The sequence below is a fragment of the Sander lucioperca genome, chromosome 20 (assembly GCF_008315115.2).
Source record: "Sander lucioperca isolate FBNREF2018 chromosome 20, SLUC_FBN_1.2, whole genome shotgun sequence".
In the NCBI taxonomy this organism is placed as follows: Eukaryota; Metazoa; Chordata; class Actinopteri; order Perciformes; family Percidae; genus Sander; species Sander lucioperca.
This window is the reverse complement of record NC_050192.1, coordinates 8,210,502-8,227,453: the sequence shown is the minus strand read 5'-3', so window position 1 is coordinate 8,227,453 and position 16,952 is coordinate 8,210,502. Positions and strand designations below refer to the sequence as shown.

The following is a 16,952-nucleotide window of genomic DNA, read 5'->3' as shown; positions in this document are numbered from 1 at the left end:
GGACCAAATTCATTAAATTTAACTAATATCTTTAAATGGAGATACAGTGGGTGGATTTTGATTTAGACTTTATATTCAGAAAGTAGTAGTGCTTTGCAAGTCTGACCACAAGCTGATTTATTCACAGCAATATACAATTATTTATGGCTACTTATACTTGCGTTATCAGTGCATCCCTATATTGTGCTTGTGGAATAAACATGCTCTCATCTCTTCCTGTCACTAGGCAGTAATGTTACCTTAAAATGCAGTCCGAAAATCTTGCAATTCAGGAGTATCAAACAAAACTGGAAAACCTTTTGGATTACCAACGAATGTAAAATTTAGCAGACGGAAAGCATTGACGCAGTATCAGAAATTCAGAAGAAAAGAAGTGGTGTACACAACTACTTTTGGTTAAACTAACAGATTAGTAAATGGCTAAAGTAATGCGAAAAAGACGTATTAATGAGTGAACGGACTAATGTCCGGGAAGAGGAGGAGTCCATGAAAGCAGCATCAGTTTGCCCAGTTACAGAATCGTGAATGCATGACTTCACTATTCACGTGATTGAAATCTCGCCACGCAATTGGCTGCTTCACACCGGGGCAGTTGTTTTTGTTGTTGTGAATCAGGAAGCTCTCTTCTTTCAAAATTGGGCGTGTAGTACAACGTTAACAGAGAAATAAATTGCCCTCTTTTACTGATAAGCTTCTTTAAAACGTGACTTACAGCTATATACAGTTCAACAAATACCTTCCTCGGCAAAGGGCAAAGAAAAGAAGACATTTGTAAGTAACAAACCGTTAACTACTAGTGGTTACTGTCTTTGTTTTATTTTTCAGTAACGTTAGCTAGCTAGGTCAGAGTGAGTAAACTTATAGTGACAATTATTGACATAAGCAGTGTGTCAGTCTAACGTAGGTGAATGATAAGATGAAAGGTCGCGATAGTATGTCAGCATAGGTAACTTTAGCCCTGACGTGCAGTATTTATATTCACTTTCACATTCAGTGACACTGCAGAGCTGTGTAAAAGTAGCTCACTTTTGATGATACTAAAGTTACATGCTGTTCATAATAAATTAACCGATAGCCAGGTCGGTAAGCTTTCTAAACTTTGACTTTATTACTTTAGAACAAAATAATATGGAGACTGCTTAAGCTCTAAAGGTAATGGGTAAGGGATAAGGACTCTGTGAACAGCTGATAAGCTCTTGCATTTTCACTTTTAGGATCTTCCGCTTCCTCTTCTTGTATTTCTATTTGCGGCACATGAATCAGTGGTGGAAACTTAAGTACGTTACTTACATATTTCCATTACATTTCATTATACTGAAATGGCACATCCTGCATAATGAGTACATTGACTTTTGGTACTTTAAGTATATTTTGATGCTTATACTTTTGCACTTTTACCTTAGTAGCATTTTGAATGCATCACTGTTACTTGTAACAGAGTATTTATACACTGTGGTATTACGATGGTAAGAGTACTTATTTCACCACTGGTCACAAGTACACTATATAAATAATGTCTGCATACTTTGTGTATTTTGAGGCTGTTTGTCATGTAGGTCTGCAATTATTTTCATCATCATTATTATTTGTTACTGTGACAGTTGCAAATTATCTTGTGGCTGAATGGGAGAAAATCTTTGCAGCCAATTTCCAAAATCTTGTGAAAAGTCTTCCCAGAAGAGTATAGAGGCTGTTATGGATATATTACTGTACATACCATAGTTTTGGAATGAAATGTAACAATTATACATGGCTGTAATGTTTTGGTGTCCACATACTTTTGGCTATGTTGTGTGTATATCACTGAAGTTTATCAAACTTCCAGGTATCTCCTCCATTAATTTGCAGTGTACCAGGATCCTGCATGGTGGCCGTGTTGTGCAGAGATGGCGTTGGAGGAAGGGGCACGGAGCTGTCTGCTGCGCTTTCGCCACAGACTGGAGCAGGACATAAAGCCCTCCTACCTGATGGACCATATGATCAGTGATGGTGTGCTGACTGTGGATGAGGAGGAGAGAATCAGTAACAAGGTGAGTCTCTGCTCAAGCTGAGAAGGTGAAGGGGAAATTATTCATAATTTGAAACCATTGTTATTTATCATGTTTTTTTCTATGTTGCTGCTTTTTGTTCCTGATATTTTTCAAAACTGACACACGTTTGCCACCAAATATGATCAACATACAGCTTTTGTCCCAGGTTTATTCGGTTGAAAAATTGTTTTGCGTTTGCCCACTGTTATTTGAGTAATCAATTTTTATGCAATCTTGCTCTCCTTTCCTCCTCTTGGACTTTGACATTGTCCATATAGTGAGTCACCGTCCTCCTGATTCACTCCGTTTACATTTTCCCACTTTATCTTCACAATTAATGTCCAGGATTTCAGGGTTGTTCAAGACAAAACTCCTCACCTTCCTTTTCACTTGTTGCCCTTAGAGTCTTTCAGCAATTAGCTGGCTCTTTTTTTACAGAATGACAGTTGAGCAGATTATTTTTGGTTATGCTGAGGGAAGTCTATATCCTTGACGTACCACTTCCGGGATTGCTCCGGTGCCACAGGAAATTCCGCCGGATGCATGTATGTCCGTTTCCTTCCGCTTTCTTTGTGTTGGAATTTTAAACTCCGGTGGATTTATGAGGACTATGGTTAACTGCTCCTCAGTTCTCTGCAGGCTAAATCCAGACAGCTAGCTAGACTATCGGTCCAATCTGAGTTTTCTCTCGCACGACTATTTTACAGCGGCTCCGTGCGGAGCTTAGCGCCGCCCATGACAGTTGTGATTGGTTTAAAGAAATGCCAATAAACCAGAGTACGTTTTTCTCCCATCCCGGAATGCTATGTGGACTAGCCAGACCCTCCTCCGCTCTGCAGCGTGTGGATGGTCTGGCAAAGTGAGACTATGCTGAGGGACACACTGAAAGACTGAAACACACTCTTTTTATCTTCACCCCGGTCTTTGATTTTAGCACCAAGAATCCGATGTATATCTTATCTACTCTCTGTGGGTCTGACCTTTGCACCTCCTACTCCTGACTGTAACTGCGTATGTTTATTGTCTATGACTATCAATGGCTTATTTTGACTTGAGCAACATTAGAAAATGTCATGCTTTTATTGTATGACATGGTGGGTTTCATTTATTTTTATACATTGTGACTGTTAAAAAACATGCATATGCCTTTAAAAACTCGTAGATGTTTTCATTAGCTCATATGAGAATCTTCTAAATAGCAGCATGTAAAATGCATGTTATGAAGTCCACGTCTCATTTCTCTCTCTCTCTCTCTCTCTCTCTCTCTCTCTCTCTCTCTCTCTCTCTCTCTCTCTCTCTCTCTCGTGTGTGTGTGTCCAGCCCACCAGGAAGGATCAGGCTGTGGCCCTGCTGGAGCTGTTGCTTAGGAAGGACAACCGTGGCTACATCTCCTTCTACAATGCCCTGGTCAAGGAGACATACGGTGATTTGGCCAATCTGCTACATGATGACCTACCGCAGACGTTACCCGGTGCATATAAAAGCTCCTCTGATGGCTGCACATCTTATGGTGAGAAAAAGGAGCTTTGGGTGTTTTCACCAAGTGGTGAGAATGGAGGTTGTGCTGTCAGTGCTTGGGAGTCTTTGAGTGTTAATGGAAGAAACATTTATGTGCAGTGACTATCGGTTGCATGCGCTATTTGGGTCAGAATTGTTGGGTTACTACAGTAGCTCAATACAGTACATCATCTTGAAAGCTCAATATTAAATTCTTTAAAGTGTCATTTTGGCACTTGGAAGGTTGAAAACCTTAGCACTTATTGAATGTTTCTGCCCTTATTGTCCTAATGCTTTTGATTTAGGTCTTGTCTGTCAATTCCTCTCCTTTTTGTCTAACAGTCCAGACAGTGCTCAGTGAAGGTGGCGTACCACAGAGGCCCGTGGTGTTTGTGAGCCGGCCAGAGTTTGTGAACTGCGTCAGGGAGAAACTCTACCGGCTGCAGAAAGAGCCTGGCTGGGTCACTGTCTTCGGCATGGCAGGCTCGGGAAAATCCGTCCTGGCGGCTGAGGCTGTCAGACACCATGGACTCATCGAAGGTGAATACTCTTTGACTGGCTGACACTAACTATTGGCATACATAGTGAAACTATAGAAAGAAAAAGCATTCAAATCCCGGGTCTGATTTTCATTCTCAATAATGTTACAATCTCAAACATGTTTGCCTGATTGTCAGTTTTTTTGTAGCTTTTTAGCTCTTACCTCTCTGACATGTCTTTCTCCTCCCTTTTCCTCTTCCATCTGCAGAGTGCTTTCCCGGAGGGATCCATTGGCTGTCCATTGGCCAGCTGGACAAACCAGACTTAATGGTGAAGATCCAGTCATTGTGTTTCCGTCTTGAGCAGAGCCTGGATTCCCCCTCCCTCCACCGGCCCCCCAACTCTCTGGATGAGGCCAAGGAGCGCCTGCGCTACCTCACCCTGCGCAGATATCCAAGGTTACTATATGTTTGGATAAACAGATGGATATTACTGTTGTTTAAATTTGACTGCAACACACAAGGCAAATGGGCTTGTTGATTATAAGCACAGACTAAAGCCACAGCAAAAATGTAAGCAACAAATCCAAAACAAATGGTAAAATATGGAGAACATTTAGCAGCAACATTTACTTGATACCACGCCATTATTTGATATAGACAAGTATCCACAAGCATATAAAATCATTTGCCATTGTTTTCTGCATTAGTCAAAATAAGAAGATAAATTAAAAAAGAAAAACAAACCGGACAAAAAAAATAATAATTAATAAAATAAATGAAATGTTTGGTAGCAGTAAAAAAAAAGCAAAATTTTTGCAATAAAATATCTTAAAATAAAAACGTTATAAGAAAAGGATAAAAACGTGGATGGTATTACTCAGATTTAAAAGATAGGTATATATTTATTTATTCAACCAAAGACACATATAAGTGGTGGCGGTAAATGTGGTTCTGGGAAATTTTCCAGTAGATGTCATTTGGATATATACTGTAAATGATAAAATACTGATGGACACTTGAACTGGAATAGAAACAGTATTGTTGAGGCTCTAATAACTGCAAGAAGACTAGAAGATACATTTTTCTTCCTGTTCTTATTCAACTATATCTACATGTGGTGCAAATACATTCTAAAAAAAGCTCTTATGTTTGGTAATCTGCCATAACACAGGCCACTGTAGGTGTTGTGGTAAACAATGTTTCATAGTTTTCTTGTCTCTGATTACTGGTCTGTTTCTGTTTGGGCTTCAGATCTCTGCTGATTCTAGATGATATCTGGGACAGCACAGTACTAAAGGCGTTTGATATCCACTGTCGGATTCTTTTGACCACCAGAAATAGAAGCCTCACTGACTCTGTTAGTGGTATGTGCCCTATTTTTTCTTTACTCTGGATACTACACATGTAACTTGAATAAATTAAACCTTTTGTGATTATTTTATTTACACTGGAAAAGACAGTCGAGCCTTCAAAAATGTATGTGCTGTGCTTTTATTAGAATTTGCTATTTAAATTTTATATTTCTGCTTGTCATATTGAGAGCTGCTAAACTGTGTTTCGTTGTTGTGAAACAATGACAATGAAGATCTATTTTTTTCTATTTTATTTTGTAGGTGCCAAATATGAGGTGGAAGTGGAGAGTGGTCTGGATGAAAAAAAGGGACTTGAGATTCTTGCTCTGTACACTAACACTAAACTCCACGGACTTCCTGAGGAAGCTCGCAGCATAGTCAAAGAATGCAAAGGTCTGTAAACTGAAACATTTTTATACATGCATGCAATCCTTTATTTTTTCCCCAATATAAATTACAGATATTGTTACATATACAATTTGGCATAAAGATCTAAAATATTTTAATGTTTCTCATAGGATTATACACGAAAAAAAGACCTGTTTTAATTCTGCATTTGCTCAAATGTAAATTACCCTTTAGAAATATTAGTAAGTTGTCCTCTTGCAGATTCACGTCTTGGGTTTTCTGGGGTTATTGTGCCTTTTAACACACACATTTTTCTGCTTTTCTGTGCCGCCATCTCAGGTTCCCCTCTGGTGGTGTCCCTGATCGGGGCTCTTCTCAAAGAGAAACCCAACCGTTGGCGTTACTACCTCAACCAGTTGCAGCAGAAGCAGTTCAAGCGCATAAGGAAGTCATCGTCTTACGACTACGACGCCCTGGACCAAGCCATGGATGCGAGCATTGAAGTCCTGCCTGACGAACATCGAGAGCTCTACAAGGACCTTAGCGTGTTAGAGAAGGACATCAAAGTCCCTGCAAAGGTTTGGCTACACAACAAGAGCTATGAATTGGATGTTACATTATATATTATATTTGGACAAATAATCAGGATAATCTTGCTCTAAACAAGGACACACAGGCTACAATGTTATTCCTTCTTCCAGGTGCTGTCTGTTCTGTGGGACCTGGAGCCGGAGCACGTGGAGGACATTCTCGAGGAGTTTGTCAACAAGTCTCTGCTTTTCGTGGACAGTAACAATAAACCCCACCTGTACTACCTCCATGACCTCCAGCTGGACTTCCTGGTGGAGCAGAATCGCACCCAGCTCGAGGTGAGTTTGGATGCAACCTTACAAGAGCTCAAACGTTTGGATTTTAATCTTTTTGTAAAGTGGGCAAATATATGTGTGTGTGTGTGTGTGTGTGTGTGTCTGTGTGTGTGTTTCAGAGCCTCCACAATAAGGTGGTGCATCAGTACCAGCAGCACTACAGAGATGGTCCTCCCACCTCAGGAGATGAGGAATGTCTCTACTGGATCAGATTCCTGACCCACCACATGGCCAAAGCCAACCTCTCCCAGGTAACACACACACACACCACACACACACACACACACACACACACACACACACACACACACACACACACACACACACACACACACACACACACACACACACACATTCCAAATTCCAACATCATTTTCCACATTTCTGTCATTTAAATGAACAACTAGTGATAATTGAGCTTGACAATGAACCAAATGAGTTGTAAAGTTTTTGTAGAACTGTATAGAGCTTTACCTAATGCATAACAGTGGAACACAGTTCATTTAACTGCACATAAGTACCATTTTACCTGTATTTCTAAGGGTATATAGCAATGTAAATTCAATTCAGTTTTACTTTATTGGCATGAAAGTTTCAATAACAGTGTTGCTAAAGCATCTCTCTCTCTGACTCCCTCTCTGTCTAGGAGCTCTACTCCCTCATGTTTTCTCTGGACTGGGTTAGCATCAAGGCCCAGATCATGGGCCCAGCTCACCTCATCAATGACTATGTGGAATATGGACCCATTCTGGACAAAGAGGTCAGCAGACAACATAACTGTACTATGTATGAAACAAAGCAAATTTGGTGACTTTGTGTGTTGTTGATTTTTTCCACTGTCACAAGAGAGAAAATTACAGCAGGTGAGGGTGACACCCATTCCCCTTTTATTAAAATATGAACTTTGCCCAGATATGAGTCCATCTTCAGGGAAAATGCAGGTTTAGAAGTCCATCTGTCTTTCTTGCCCTTGTCCTCTCCTTGAATTTAATCAAACTAGTACAGAGCCCGTTGAAAATGTGCCTGTTTGGAAAGGGCCGATTGCTTGGCCTGTGGTATTGCTGCTTGTAGAATTCATGAAAACCAAATTGTAGCCTACCCCAAAATTACTTACAGAAGGACCCCAAACCACTTCAATGCAACTCCCCTGTATACCCTACTAAACTTACTGATTTACCTGACAGAGAACGTTGCAGATTCAGAATGTAGGCTAATCACAAAATATCACAATGAAAATGTGGAGTAATCAGACATTAGCTTCATGGACTCATGGCAGTACGCTACCCACCTGGCCTGTTATGAGCGCTAAACAGCACATATCTGCGTTCATCAACCACCAACTCGTGTAGTATGAGAGACTCATGAGTTAATTTAAAGAGTTGGGTGAAAGATCCGAGTGAGTCACGACTCAAACAGGTTTAGTGCTCAGTCAGTGTGCATGCAGTGTGAGAGGGGGAGTGGCCAGCGGCTAGAGCAGCAAAAGACACACACACACACACACACACACACACACACACACACACACACACACACACACACACTGACAGACAGACGTTAATGCAATTTATAGATAGATAGATGTATGTCCCTCTATTGTCTTCCCCCCAGTTGTTTTTGATTATCTCATTTAAAAACACACGTTTATTGCCCTACCTTGTTTTTACTGTCCCCCGTTCCCTTTCCAATTTTCATAATTGCAAGAGGGCAGATTTGATAATTGGCAAATGGTTTTACCAGACACGAGTGGGGAAGTATTGGGCTATTATGCGTAACTCCCACACCTGTTTTACCAGGACGTTCATAGTAAAAAGGCACTGGCAACAGTAATTTAGGATTTTTATGCCAAAGTAACAATTTAATCTTGTGTCCAATGTGTAGTTTCACAGTATTTTTCAATAAATGTTTGTTATCTGTACAAGTTACAGGTATAATTAAATACGGTATAACTGAAAAGTGTGCTTTATGGATGACATGTATGATGATTTCTGAGAAGACTGAGTCATTTATGTAAAAACAATCTTTAGAAACAGATAATATTCACAAGCTAGATTTAGAATAAGGATTTTCATCATAATTTACATAACACTTTACTAAAACAATGTTTACACAACACTGAGTAAATGACTTGCATGACAAAAGGACAAGCAAAAAAAGAGTATAAGGCCAAAACCCCTTGGGGTTAGGGTGACGGTACAGCGCTGTAGAGATAGGGCTGGCAATGTGAGACTAGGGTGACGGATATGTAAACAGGGACAAACGTAATCAATACACAAAACAATGTGTTAACATCAAGAAATTATTTAAAGATTAAACTTCCTTTATGGTGCTTTGTGAAGTATAGTTGTGCAGAGTTTCTCGTCAGTGTAACATGCAGCGGACTTATTTTCTGTCCCCACAGAACAGTGAAGTGCGCAGTCAATTCCAGGAGTTTCTCTCTCTGAACGGCCACCAGCTGGAACAGCGTCCTTTCCCTGACGTGGTGCAGCTTGCTCTGTCTCAGCCACATACCTCCGAGGTCTACAGACAGGCTCTACTGCAAGCACAGGACCGGGCCAGCACGGGGAAACTCTACTTTGACTGGCTGTATGTAAATTCAATGCATCTAAAATGGAGTAATGCACTGGCACAAGATTATCTTATTCAAAGTGACTTAAGGAGATGAATGCATTCAATTGGTCTTCTGTTTGGATTTGATTTATCCAGTACAAAATAGTTCTAGTAAACTGAACAATAACCTGTATATTAGCTTTATAATCAGCCTTATTATAAATTGTACAGAAATACAATACAAAAATAGTGATCATAGGCTGTGTATCCCAGGTTGGACTGATACTGTATTTGTGGGGTTTTTTTGCACAGGAATAAGAGCAGCGTAGAGAATCTGTCCCGTCTGGTGATCCACCCCCACCAGGGCTCCATCTACTCCGCCTGCTTCTCCCACGATGGAGCCAAGATCGCCTCCAGTGGAGCCTGCAAGACACTAAAGGTATCAAAGCAGACATGTTTTTGTGTGTGTGTGCGTGCGTGCATGCGTGCAAATAGTTTCCATGGAGACCAAATACTAGGAAATATGTAGGGCGATCCACTTTTATTGCTAGATGATGTCATTAAAAGAAAATTCTGCTGCATCCACTTGAAATACACTGCCTAAAGTGTACAAGTATCTTGTATACCCATATTTATTATGTAACTGTAGGTTTGGGTATCAGATTTTATCTTTAGTATTGTTACTCTGGGCATATACATCAAAATTCCCATAGGGGGAATTGCTTCACTGCATATCAATGAAGATATGTCCAAAAGTGATAGCAAACACAGTGAACATTAGGAAGTCATTCACTCATAAATGATCCAGTTTAATAGACTTCTAGAAACATTTTTTGTAATACAGCTTCCACAGGAAAAGAGTTTGTGTTCCTAATGGGTGATACTAAACTTTTACTGAATGTACATATTGTTGTGTTACTGCTGTCATCGTACCTTTCCGCTCAGGTGTTTAAAAGCACCTCAGGTGAGAAGCTCACAGAGATCCAGGCCCATGATGACGAGGTGCTCTGCTGTGCCTTCTCCCCTGACGACCGTCTACTAGCAACCTGCTCCAGTGACAGGAAAGTCAAGGTAAGCAGATAGCTCACCCATTGTGACCAGCTTGATTTCAGCAACACACAGGCAAGTTCAATACACACCAAACGCATAAGTTTTGTTTGTCATTTTATCATAACATTTTTGACACTGTGTCTCTTACTGCAGGTGTGGAACGTGGAGCGATCCATGCTGCTGAGGGTCTTTGAGGAGGAGCATGAAGAGCAGGTCAACCACTGTCAGTTTACCAACACGACACGACGCCTCCTGCTGGCCACCTGCTCCAACGACAAGTTCTTGAATGTCAAGGTGTGTGAGTTTGTTGTTTGCCTGTCTTGTGTATCGTTTAAAGTATTTCTTGTGCTTGTTTTTCTTATTACCTTCCCTCCTTTGTGTGCTGTGTCACCTTCTTTCCAAGTATGTATTTTTTGCCATACATTACACTAAAAGAGTAAAATATATATGCCGGTGGCCCTGTGAGCTCAACGCACTTCAACTTTAGAAAACGCAAGCATCTGTGCTACTTGCAGCGTTTCTGTATTTGGTTGTATTTTTTTCTATTTGGTTGTTATCTCCTCTTGCATGGCGTTTCTGTAATTGGTTTCACTCTCGGGGCCATCGTAAAAGTAAGCTTATACTGTACAGGTAATAGAGAGAAAAGTAAGTTACTGTACTCATTTTGTTACAACAAGCAACTGTTGATCTTTCTCTGCGTCTCTCTCTCTCTCTCTCTCTCTCTCTCTCTCTCTCTCTCTCTCTCTCTCTCTCTCTCTCATATCTATCTTTATATATCTCTTTCTCACTGTATTTCTCTCTGTTTCTGCAGCTGTGGAACCTCAACAAGCCAACCTCCCAGAACACCATGTTTGGCCACTTTGAGCCAGTCAACCACTGCTGTTTCTCTCCTGATGACACCTATTTGTCCACTTCCTCCAACGACGGTACCGTCAAGGTGATTGCCATAAAACTAGATAATTGTAAAGCTGTCCTAATGATTAAGCATATTGGGTTAGTAACTAAGTATCTGTATGTATGTATGCAGCTATTTCAGATGTCGTCTGCGAATGAGTGGAAAACAATCAACGTGAGAAACATGTTTGCAGAGAGTGATGAAGAGGTCCTTGTCAAGTGCAGCACCTGGACTGCTGACGGCAAACACATCATATGTGCAGCCAGGAACGCTGCTCTGGTAAGCATTTTGAAATGTGAACATTTGTTTGAAAGGGTATATTAGAGCTGCTCGATTATGGAAAAAAAAATCACAATTATAATTATTTTGGTCAATATTGAAATCACAGTTGTTTAACACGATTACTCATTGACTTTTGGAAAGATGTTGCAATTATTGAACTTAGAAAACAGTGAAAAAGTTAAACAAATCAATAGTGAAAACACCTAGAACTGTGACATTTCCCATAATACATAATATACATAATACATTTAAAATTTATTTGTCATTCAGAACACAAGACAAAATAAAAGTTTACTTGCAAAACGTATTGTGCAAAATAATTATAATTTTCAAGATTATTATAGTTTTTTTTTTCATTAGGAGCCGTCGTTATTATGATTACAATTTCGATGAATTGCACATCCCTAGGGTATATTCATATTTTAATGATTGGAGATGCAGTCTGCTGTTTGCTGTAGTGTGCTGTTGATGTGTAGGAAGTACTGAATGTGTGATAAAAAAGGTGTGAAGGGTTTGGGTGTGGATCTTTCTCTCTCTCGTCGTACATGTCTCAGCTGTACAGATTAAAATCTAACACCACAGGGTTCACTTTGTCCTACTTGTCGTTTCATTAAAGCAGACAGCGAAGAGAGGCTGTTTGTCACTTTGTCTTCCAGAGAGTCTAAAGAATGTGTGTCCTGGTTGTAAATGTGAACAACCCCTCCCCTGCCGAGCTTTCCAAAATCAGTCTGTCTGTGTCCTCTATGTCTACATTTGTTTGTATTCTGGGAAAACAACTCAGCAGACAAGTCTGAGCTCGTTCCTTTGACTTTAAGGAGAGGGAACGCAAGACTTTAATGTTGCAAGTTTGCACAACATAACACTTTTTATTGTACAGTACAGCTCAATACACACACTCAGTATGTACGATACATACTATGTACGTAGATTCACATTGGCATGCTTGATATTATCAGCTGACTTTAACGTATATCACAGACTGGTATCAGCGTAGATAAACTGAAGTACAAAAATGCCAAAGATATGTTTGAGGACATTTAAAAACATTGTAGCCGTTACATAGTTTGTCCGCCAGGGAGCAAGTTTGTTTTATGTTATATTTGTTTAAATAATAATATCCAAATAGTTTTTAAACTCTCAAATATTCATATTGGCCTCAACAATCTAGTATTGGTCTACATAGGACTAATTATTGGTGGGTGCATAAGTAAAATGCCATTATGCGTTGATTATTTTTAAAACTGTAAAATGATTGCAGCTTTTTAAATATGCCGGCAGTGGAAAGGGTAGCCATATTGTGCCCAGACCGAGTACAGTCTGATTTGTTGTCTTTTTGTCTCTGTTTGTCAGGTGTTTGATGTGGAGACATCGGACATGTTGTTGGAGATCAGAACGAATCGTCTGAGCACGGTGCAATACTGTCACGCCTGTTCTACCAGTAACCTGCTGGCGATCGCATTCTCAAACTACGCTGTGGAGGTACAATACACACAATCGCACTATATATTTAGTGTCCTTTTTATGATCGATATGTTCAAAACATCAGTAGATCATGTTTTATAGGATATTTTTCATTTTATCATGTTATATTGTTGAAAGAATACATGTAGAAATTATTTTTATATTTATTGTTTGTTTTTATATTTCTCTTTCTGATCCATTTTCTGCATTTCTTGTGTATGAACTGTTTACTGCACTTACTGTACCAAGTATCTGTACTGTATCTAAAGTGGTGAATAAGTGGACTGTTGTCCATCTGTGTGTGTCTTCCAGCTGTGGGACTTGGAGGCCAATAAGAAGATGGCTGACTGCAGCGGGCACCTGAGCTGGGTCCAGCGTGTCCAGTTCTCTCCTGACGGCTCACAGCTGCTCTCCTGCTCCGACGACCAGACTGTCAGGGTAAGACTGACTCAGTGCATGTATTATACTGTGTCTGCATTAGACAGCTTGCACAGATATTGTCAGCGTTGCTCTAATTACCGCTTGTGAAATCAAAGCCATGCTAACACTGAACATCACAAGTTGACTAATTGCACTCTGTCCTCTCTCTGCCAGCTGTTAAGTTTCAGCGCAGGAATTATGTCGTAGCTTTTGGTGCAACAATTTTTCTTCTGAAAACAAAGTAATTACATAACATCTATATTTGTAGTTTAGGTTTTTAAGGATTACTATTATTATTAATTACAGATATTGTGTTATATCAAGGTGGTAAAAACATGTTTTTATTCAGATAAATAGTATTTTGTGTGACAAATGACAAACTATCCTAATTCTCTATTTCACCCAAATTATCATCATTATTTTGGTGACGGTATTGTACAGTAGGTCATATGCAGCACAAGTGCATTTCATTTAGGAGAAAGTATGGGTGGCTTAGGTGTCTATTACCAGTGTGTGTTTTTGTGCTGTCAGACGTAAATTCAGTTGCCAAACAAAAAAATGTATGACACAGATACTGATTTATTGCCACAGACAGGTTATTCTCAGTTTATCTTTGCAGCAAAAGGATGTCAGTCAATAGATTAATAAGCAACATCGCTGACATGTAAACTAATATGATGCAGAGGTTTTCTCACCCAAGCTCAACTCCTCTGCTTAAATACAGGTTACGAAGAAGTAATTTAGGAGAAAAGTGAATGTTGGCTGTAGCTCTTTCAGTTAAAATGTCCATTATGTTCTACTCAAGCCTGTTTCCTGTCTTGTGTTTCTTGTAGTTATGGGAGACTAACAAGGTGCACACCTCCTCAGCTGTCTGCCTAAAAAGAGACTCAGACGTTCTCTTCTACGATGAAGAAATCATCGTGTCAGCTGCAGATAACTGCAACAGACTGCAGGTGAGCCGGAGGGAAAATAAAGAAGAGGGACTGAATTAATGAATAAAAGGCGGTGGGCTGGTTGAAGCAGGAATGTGAAGCTGGAATGTTTGTTTTCTTTGAGATCGAGTGCTTACAAGTATTACTGTACTATAATGTGCCTTTATCAGGTTGTCATAGAAAACAATGTGTGTGTGTGTCAGGTGCGTGATGGCAGGACAGGATCAGTGCTGTTCCAGTCGGAGGAGAAGTCGTCCAGGATCCGGTGTACGTGTATGTGCAGACAGCCCTCTGCTGTGGCCCTGGGCCAGGAAGATGGCACTGTACAGGTAGTAAACACATTTAGACCTACAGTACATGCTGTATGTTTTTGTGTGTATGTAACACAGCAGTCAAATGGGTTTACTTAACTTCATTTCCTTCCAGCTCTGATTTTGTCATCTAACTCTGAGCAAGAAAGCGAATAGGCTTATTTTGCCCAATTTGGAAGTTATTTGTAAATCCTACATTTTGCACATCTTTCACACAGCACTTTCAACTTCAAAAAAGAATAGCTCTAATATATCCCACTAGTTCTTGTTTAACTACATTTGTGGGGTCTAAAAACCGGGAATACAGTATACTTGTGGGGTCCGGACAGCTTTGTGGGGCCAAAATGCTGGACCCCACAAGTTTAAAGGGCTGTTTGAGGGTTAAGACTTGGTTTTAGGATTAGGGTTAGAATTAGGTTATGGTTAGAGTGAGGGTAAGGGTTAAGGTTAGGCATTTAGTTGTGATGGTTAAGGTTAGGGTAAGGGGCTAGGGAATGCATTATGTCAATGATGGGTCCCCACAAAGACAGTGAGACGCACTGTGTGTGTGTGTGTGTGTGTGTGTGTGTGTGTGTGTGTGTGTGTGTGTGTGTGTGTGTGTGTGTGTGTGTGTGTGTGTGTGTGTGTGTGTGTGTGCAGATGCCATTAAGCTGTAGGAGGTGTTTTTCAGACTGTGTTGAGTCATAAGATGTGACATTAGCACTGTCACCCTTTTTATCAGTCCTGTCAGCTGTACGTCAGGTCAACTCAAAACACCTCTTTCTTCTCCCTCTCCCTCCACTCCTCGTTCTGCCTTTCCTTTTACCTACTCAACGTTCTTCACTCTTGATCTCTATTTTCATATTTTGCCATCTCTGTCACACACCTTTTTATTTTATTCCCATTTTTGTTTTGTTTTGAGTATCTTCCTCCTTTTGTTCTGCCTGTCCCCTTTGCTCGTCCGCTCTTTGTCTTGGCGATGAATTGTTGTTGGCGGGCAGAGAATGTGGTCCTAGTCTCTTTGTGGCACATGTGAGTTTTTTGCGTAAAGTGCATGTGTTTGTTGCATGTTATGCACATATTGCAACTGTTAAGGACATCCCCAAAAGTTCCCGTCCTATATTAAAACACACACACATATGCACACAGTCCCCTGATTGAAGCGGCTAGGCCAGCGTCCTACAGCAGAGAGCAACTCTAATTAATTAAAAGATCCTGCAGTCTTAATGAATACGGGGGTTAATGCTTTTAATTACAGCTCTTCTCCTGGCCCCAGAGATACAGTATAAGAGAAAGGGATTAGTGGACACGTGGACTCAAAGAAGAACAAATGATTAGTAATCTGAGTTCTTAAAACCAAGAGAGAATGAATAAAAGCATTGAAGAAAATTGAGATACTTGCAGTTGCACAAATTCCTCCCGCAAAAACTATTGATATGTTAAGATTACCTTCTGACAATCAAACAGGATTCATCCTAACCATGTACAGCATCTCATTTTGTTTGTGAAGACATATTTGTCAGTGGTTGCTCATTGCAAGGAAACTTGTTACTCCTTTCACTGTCATCGCCTTGCTGTTACCCACAACGGCACTGCAGTTCATCCACAGCTGGATCGCTATAATTTCATGGTAATGGTACCTGTAACCACTGTCAGTTTGCTACTCAACAGGACCTTATTAGCATCATCAACATACATTTTAAGTGTTTTTTAATCGTCATGGAGTCCACACAGCTTTTGCTTTTGTAGTCCCCTGAGCAAACACCAGAGGGGGCCCCGGTGTTAGCTGGAGGTATTTTTGGTGCCCATAATCACTGCAGTGGAAGGCATTCATTTACTTGTCCCTCATCGTGTAGTTATTTACAGCCAGTTTAAAAAAAAAAAAAAAAAAAATATATATATATATATGTGAATATATATATATATATATATATATATATATATATATATATATTTTCATCGACTTCATTGTCAGTTTGACATAGCAGCTTTGTTCTGCTAATGTGAAGAATATCTGACCATGAAAGATGTGCATGCAAGGACAGAAAGTAATTGTGTGTTTCTTTATGATTAAAAAAATTGTGAGTGTGTGTGTGTGTGTGTGTGTGTGTGTGTGTGTGTGTGTGTGTGTGTGTGTGTGTGTGTGTGTGTGTGTGTGTGTGTGTGTGTGTGTGTGTGTGTGTTCTGTGCCAGACAGCAGGGCTAACAGCTAGAAAGGTACTGAGGACACTTGGCTGCAGGATCCAGCGACTGTTGACCTCTTTCAGGGGGTTGATTCTGGCTGTAGGGCTATGCACAGGCAGCGTGCAGGTATGGTAGGGAAAGAGTAATATCTGTTTGTATGTTTGTCTCAGATCCTTTAAGAATCACCCAAAATAACACACACACACACACACACACGTTTACATTACATAAAGTAAGTACACTTTATGTTTGTATTTTATTTTTTCAAAATGCACCTGATGACTGTAAAGAGGCAGATTATGAACTACAGAAAGGA

At 40.1% G+C, this 16,952-nt stretch overlaps 1 protein-coding gene across 2 annotated transcripts in view; it reads left to right on the top strand.

Annotated features, from left to right (window-relative positions):
- The first annotated feature begins 591 nt into the window (after positions 1-591).
- apaf1 (apoptotic peptidase activating factor 1) overlaps positions 592-16,952 on the top strand; it is a 43,480-nt gene continuing 27,119 nt past the window's right edge. Inside the window, exons 1-22 of one of the 2 annotated variants that reach the window (XM_031313341.2) lie at positions 592-771; positions 1,849-2,030; positions 3,351-3,540; positions 3,870-4,067; positions 4,276-4,465; positions 5,261-5,373; positions 5,623-5,754; positions 6,049-6,287; positions 6,411-6,578; positions 6,695-6,826; positions 7,222-7,335; positions 8,974-9,158; positions 9,435-9,561; positions 10,068-10,193; positions 10,326-10,466; positions 10,984-11,109; positions 11,200-11,346; positions 12,700-12,828; positions 13,123-13,248; positions 14,064-14,183; positions 14,366-14,491; positions 16,646-16,762. In XM_031313341.2, coding sequence (XP_031169201.1) covers positions 1,887-2,030; positions 3,351-3,540; positions 3,870-4,067; positions 4,276-4,465; positions 5,261-5,373; positions 5,623-5,754; positions 6,049-6,287; positions 6,411-6,578; positions 6,695-6,826; positions 7,222-7,335; positions 8,974-9,158; positions 9,435-9,561; positions 10,068-10,193; positions 10,326-10,466; positions 10,984-11,109; positions 11,200-11,346; positions 12,700-12,828; positions 13,123-13,248; positions 14,064-14,183; positions 14,366-14,491; positions 16,646-16,762 — 3,090 coding nt within the window. In that variant the 5' untranslated portion in view covers positions 592-771; positions 1,849-1,886. The remainder of the gene's footprint in view (positions 772-1,848; positions 2,031-3,350; positions 3,541-3,869; positions 4,068-4,275; positions 4,466-5,260; positions 5,374-5,622; positions 5,755-6,048; positions 6,288-6,410; positions 6,579-6,694; positions 6,827-7,221; positions 7,336-8,973; positions 9,159-9,434; positions 9,562-10,067; positions 10,194-10,325; positions 10,467-10,983; positions 11,110-11,199; positions 11,347-12,699; positions 12,829-13,122; positions 13,249-14,063; positions 14,184-14,365; positions 14,492-16,645; positions 16,763-16,952) is intronic. The other variant, XM_031313342.2, reaches the window with a different exon arrangement.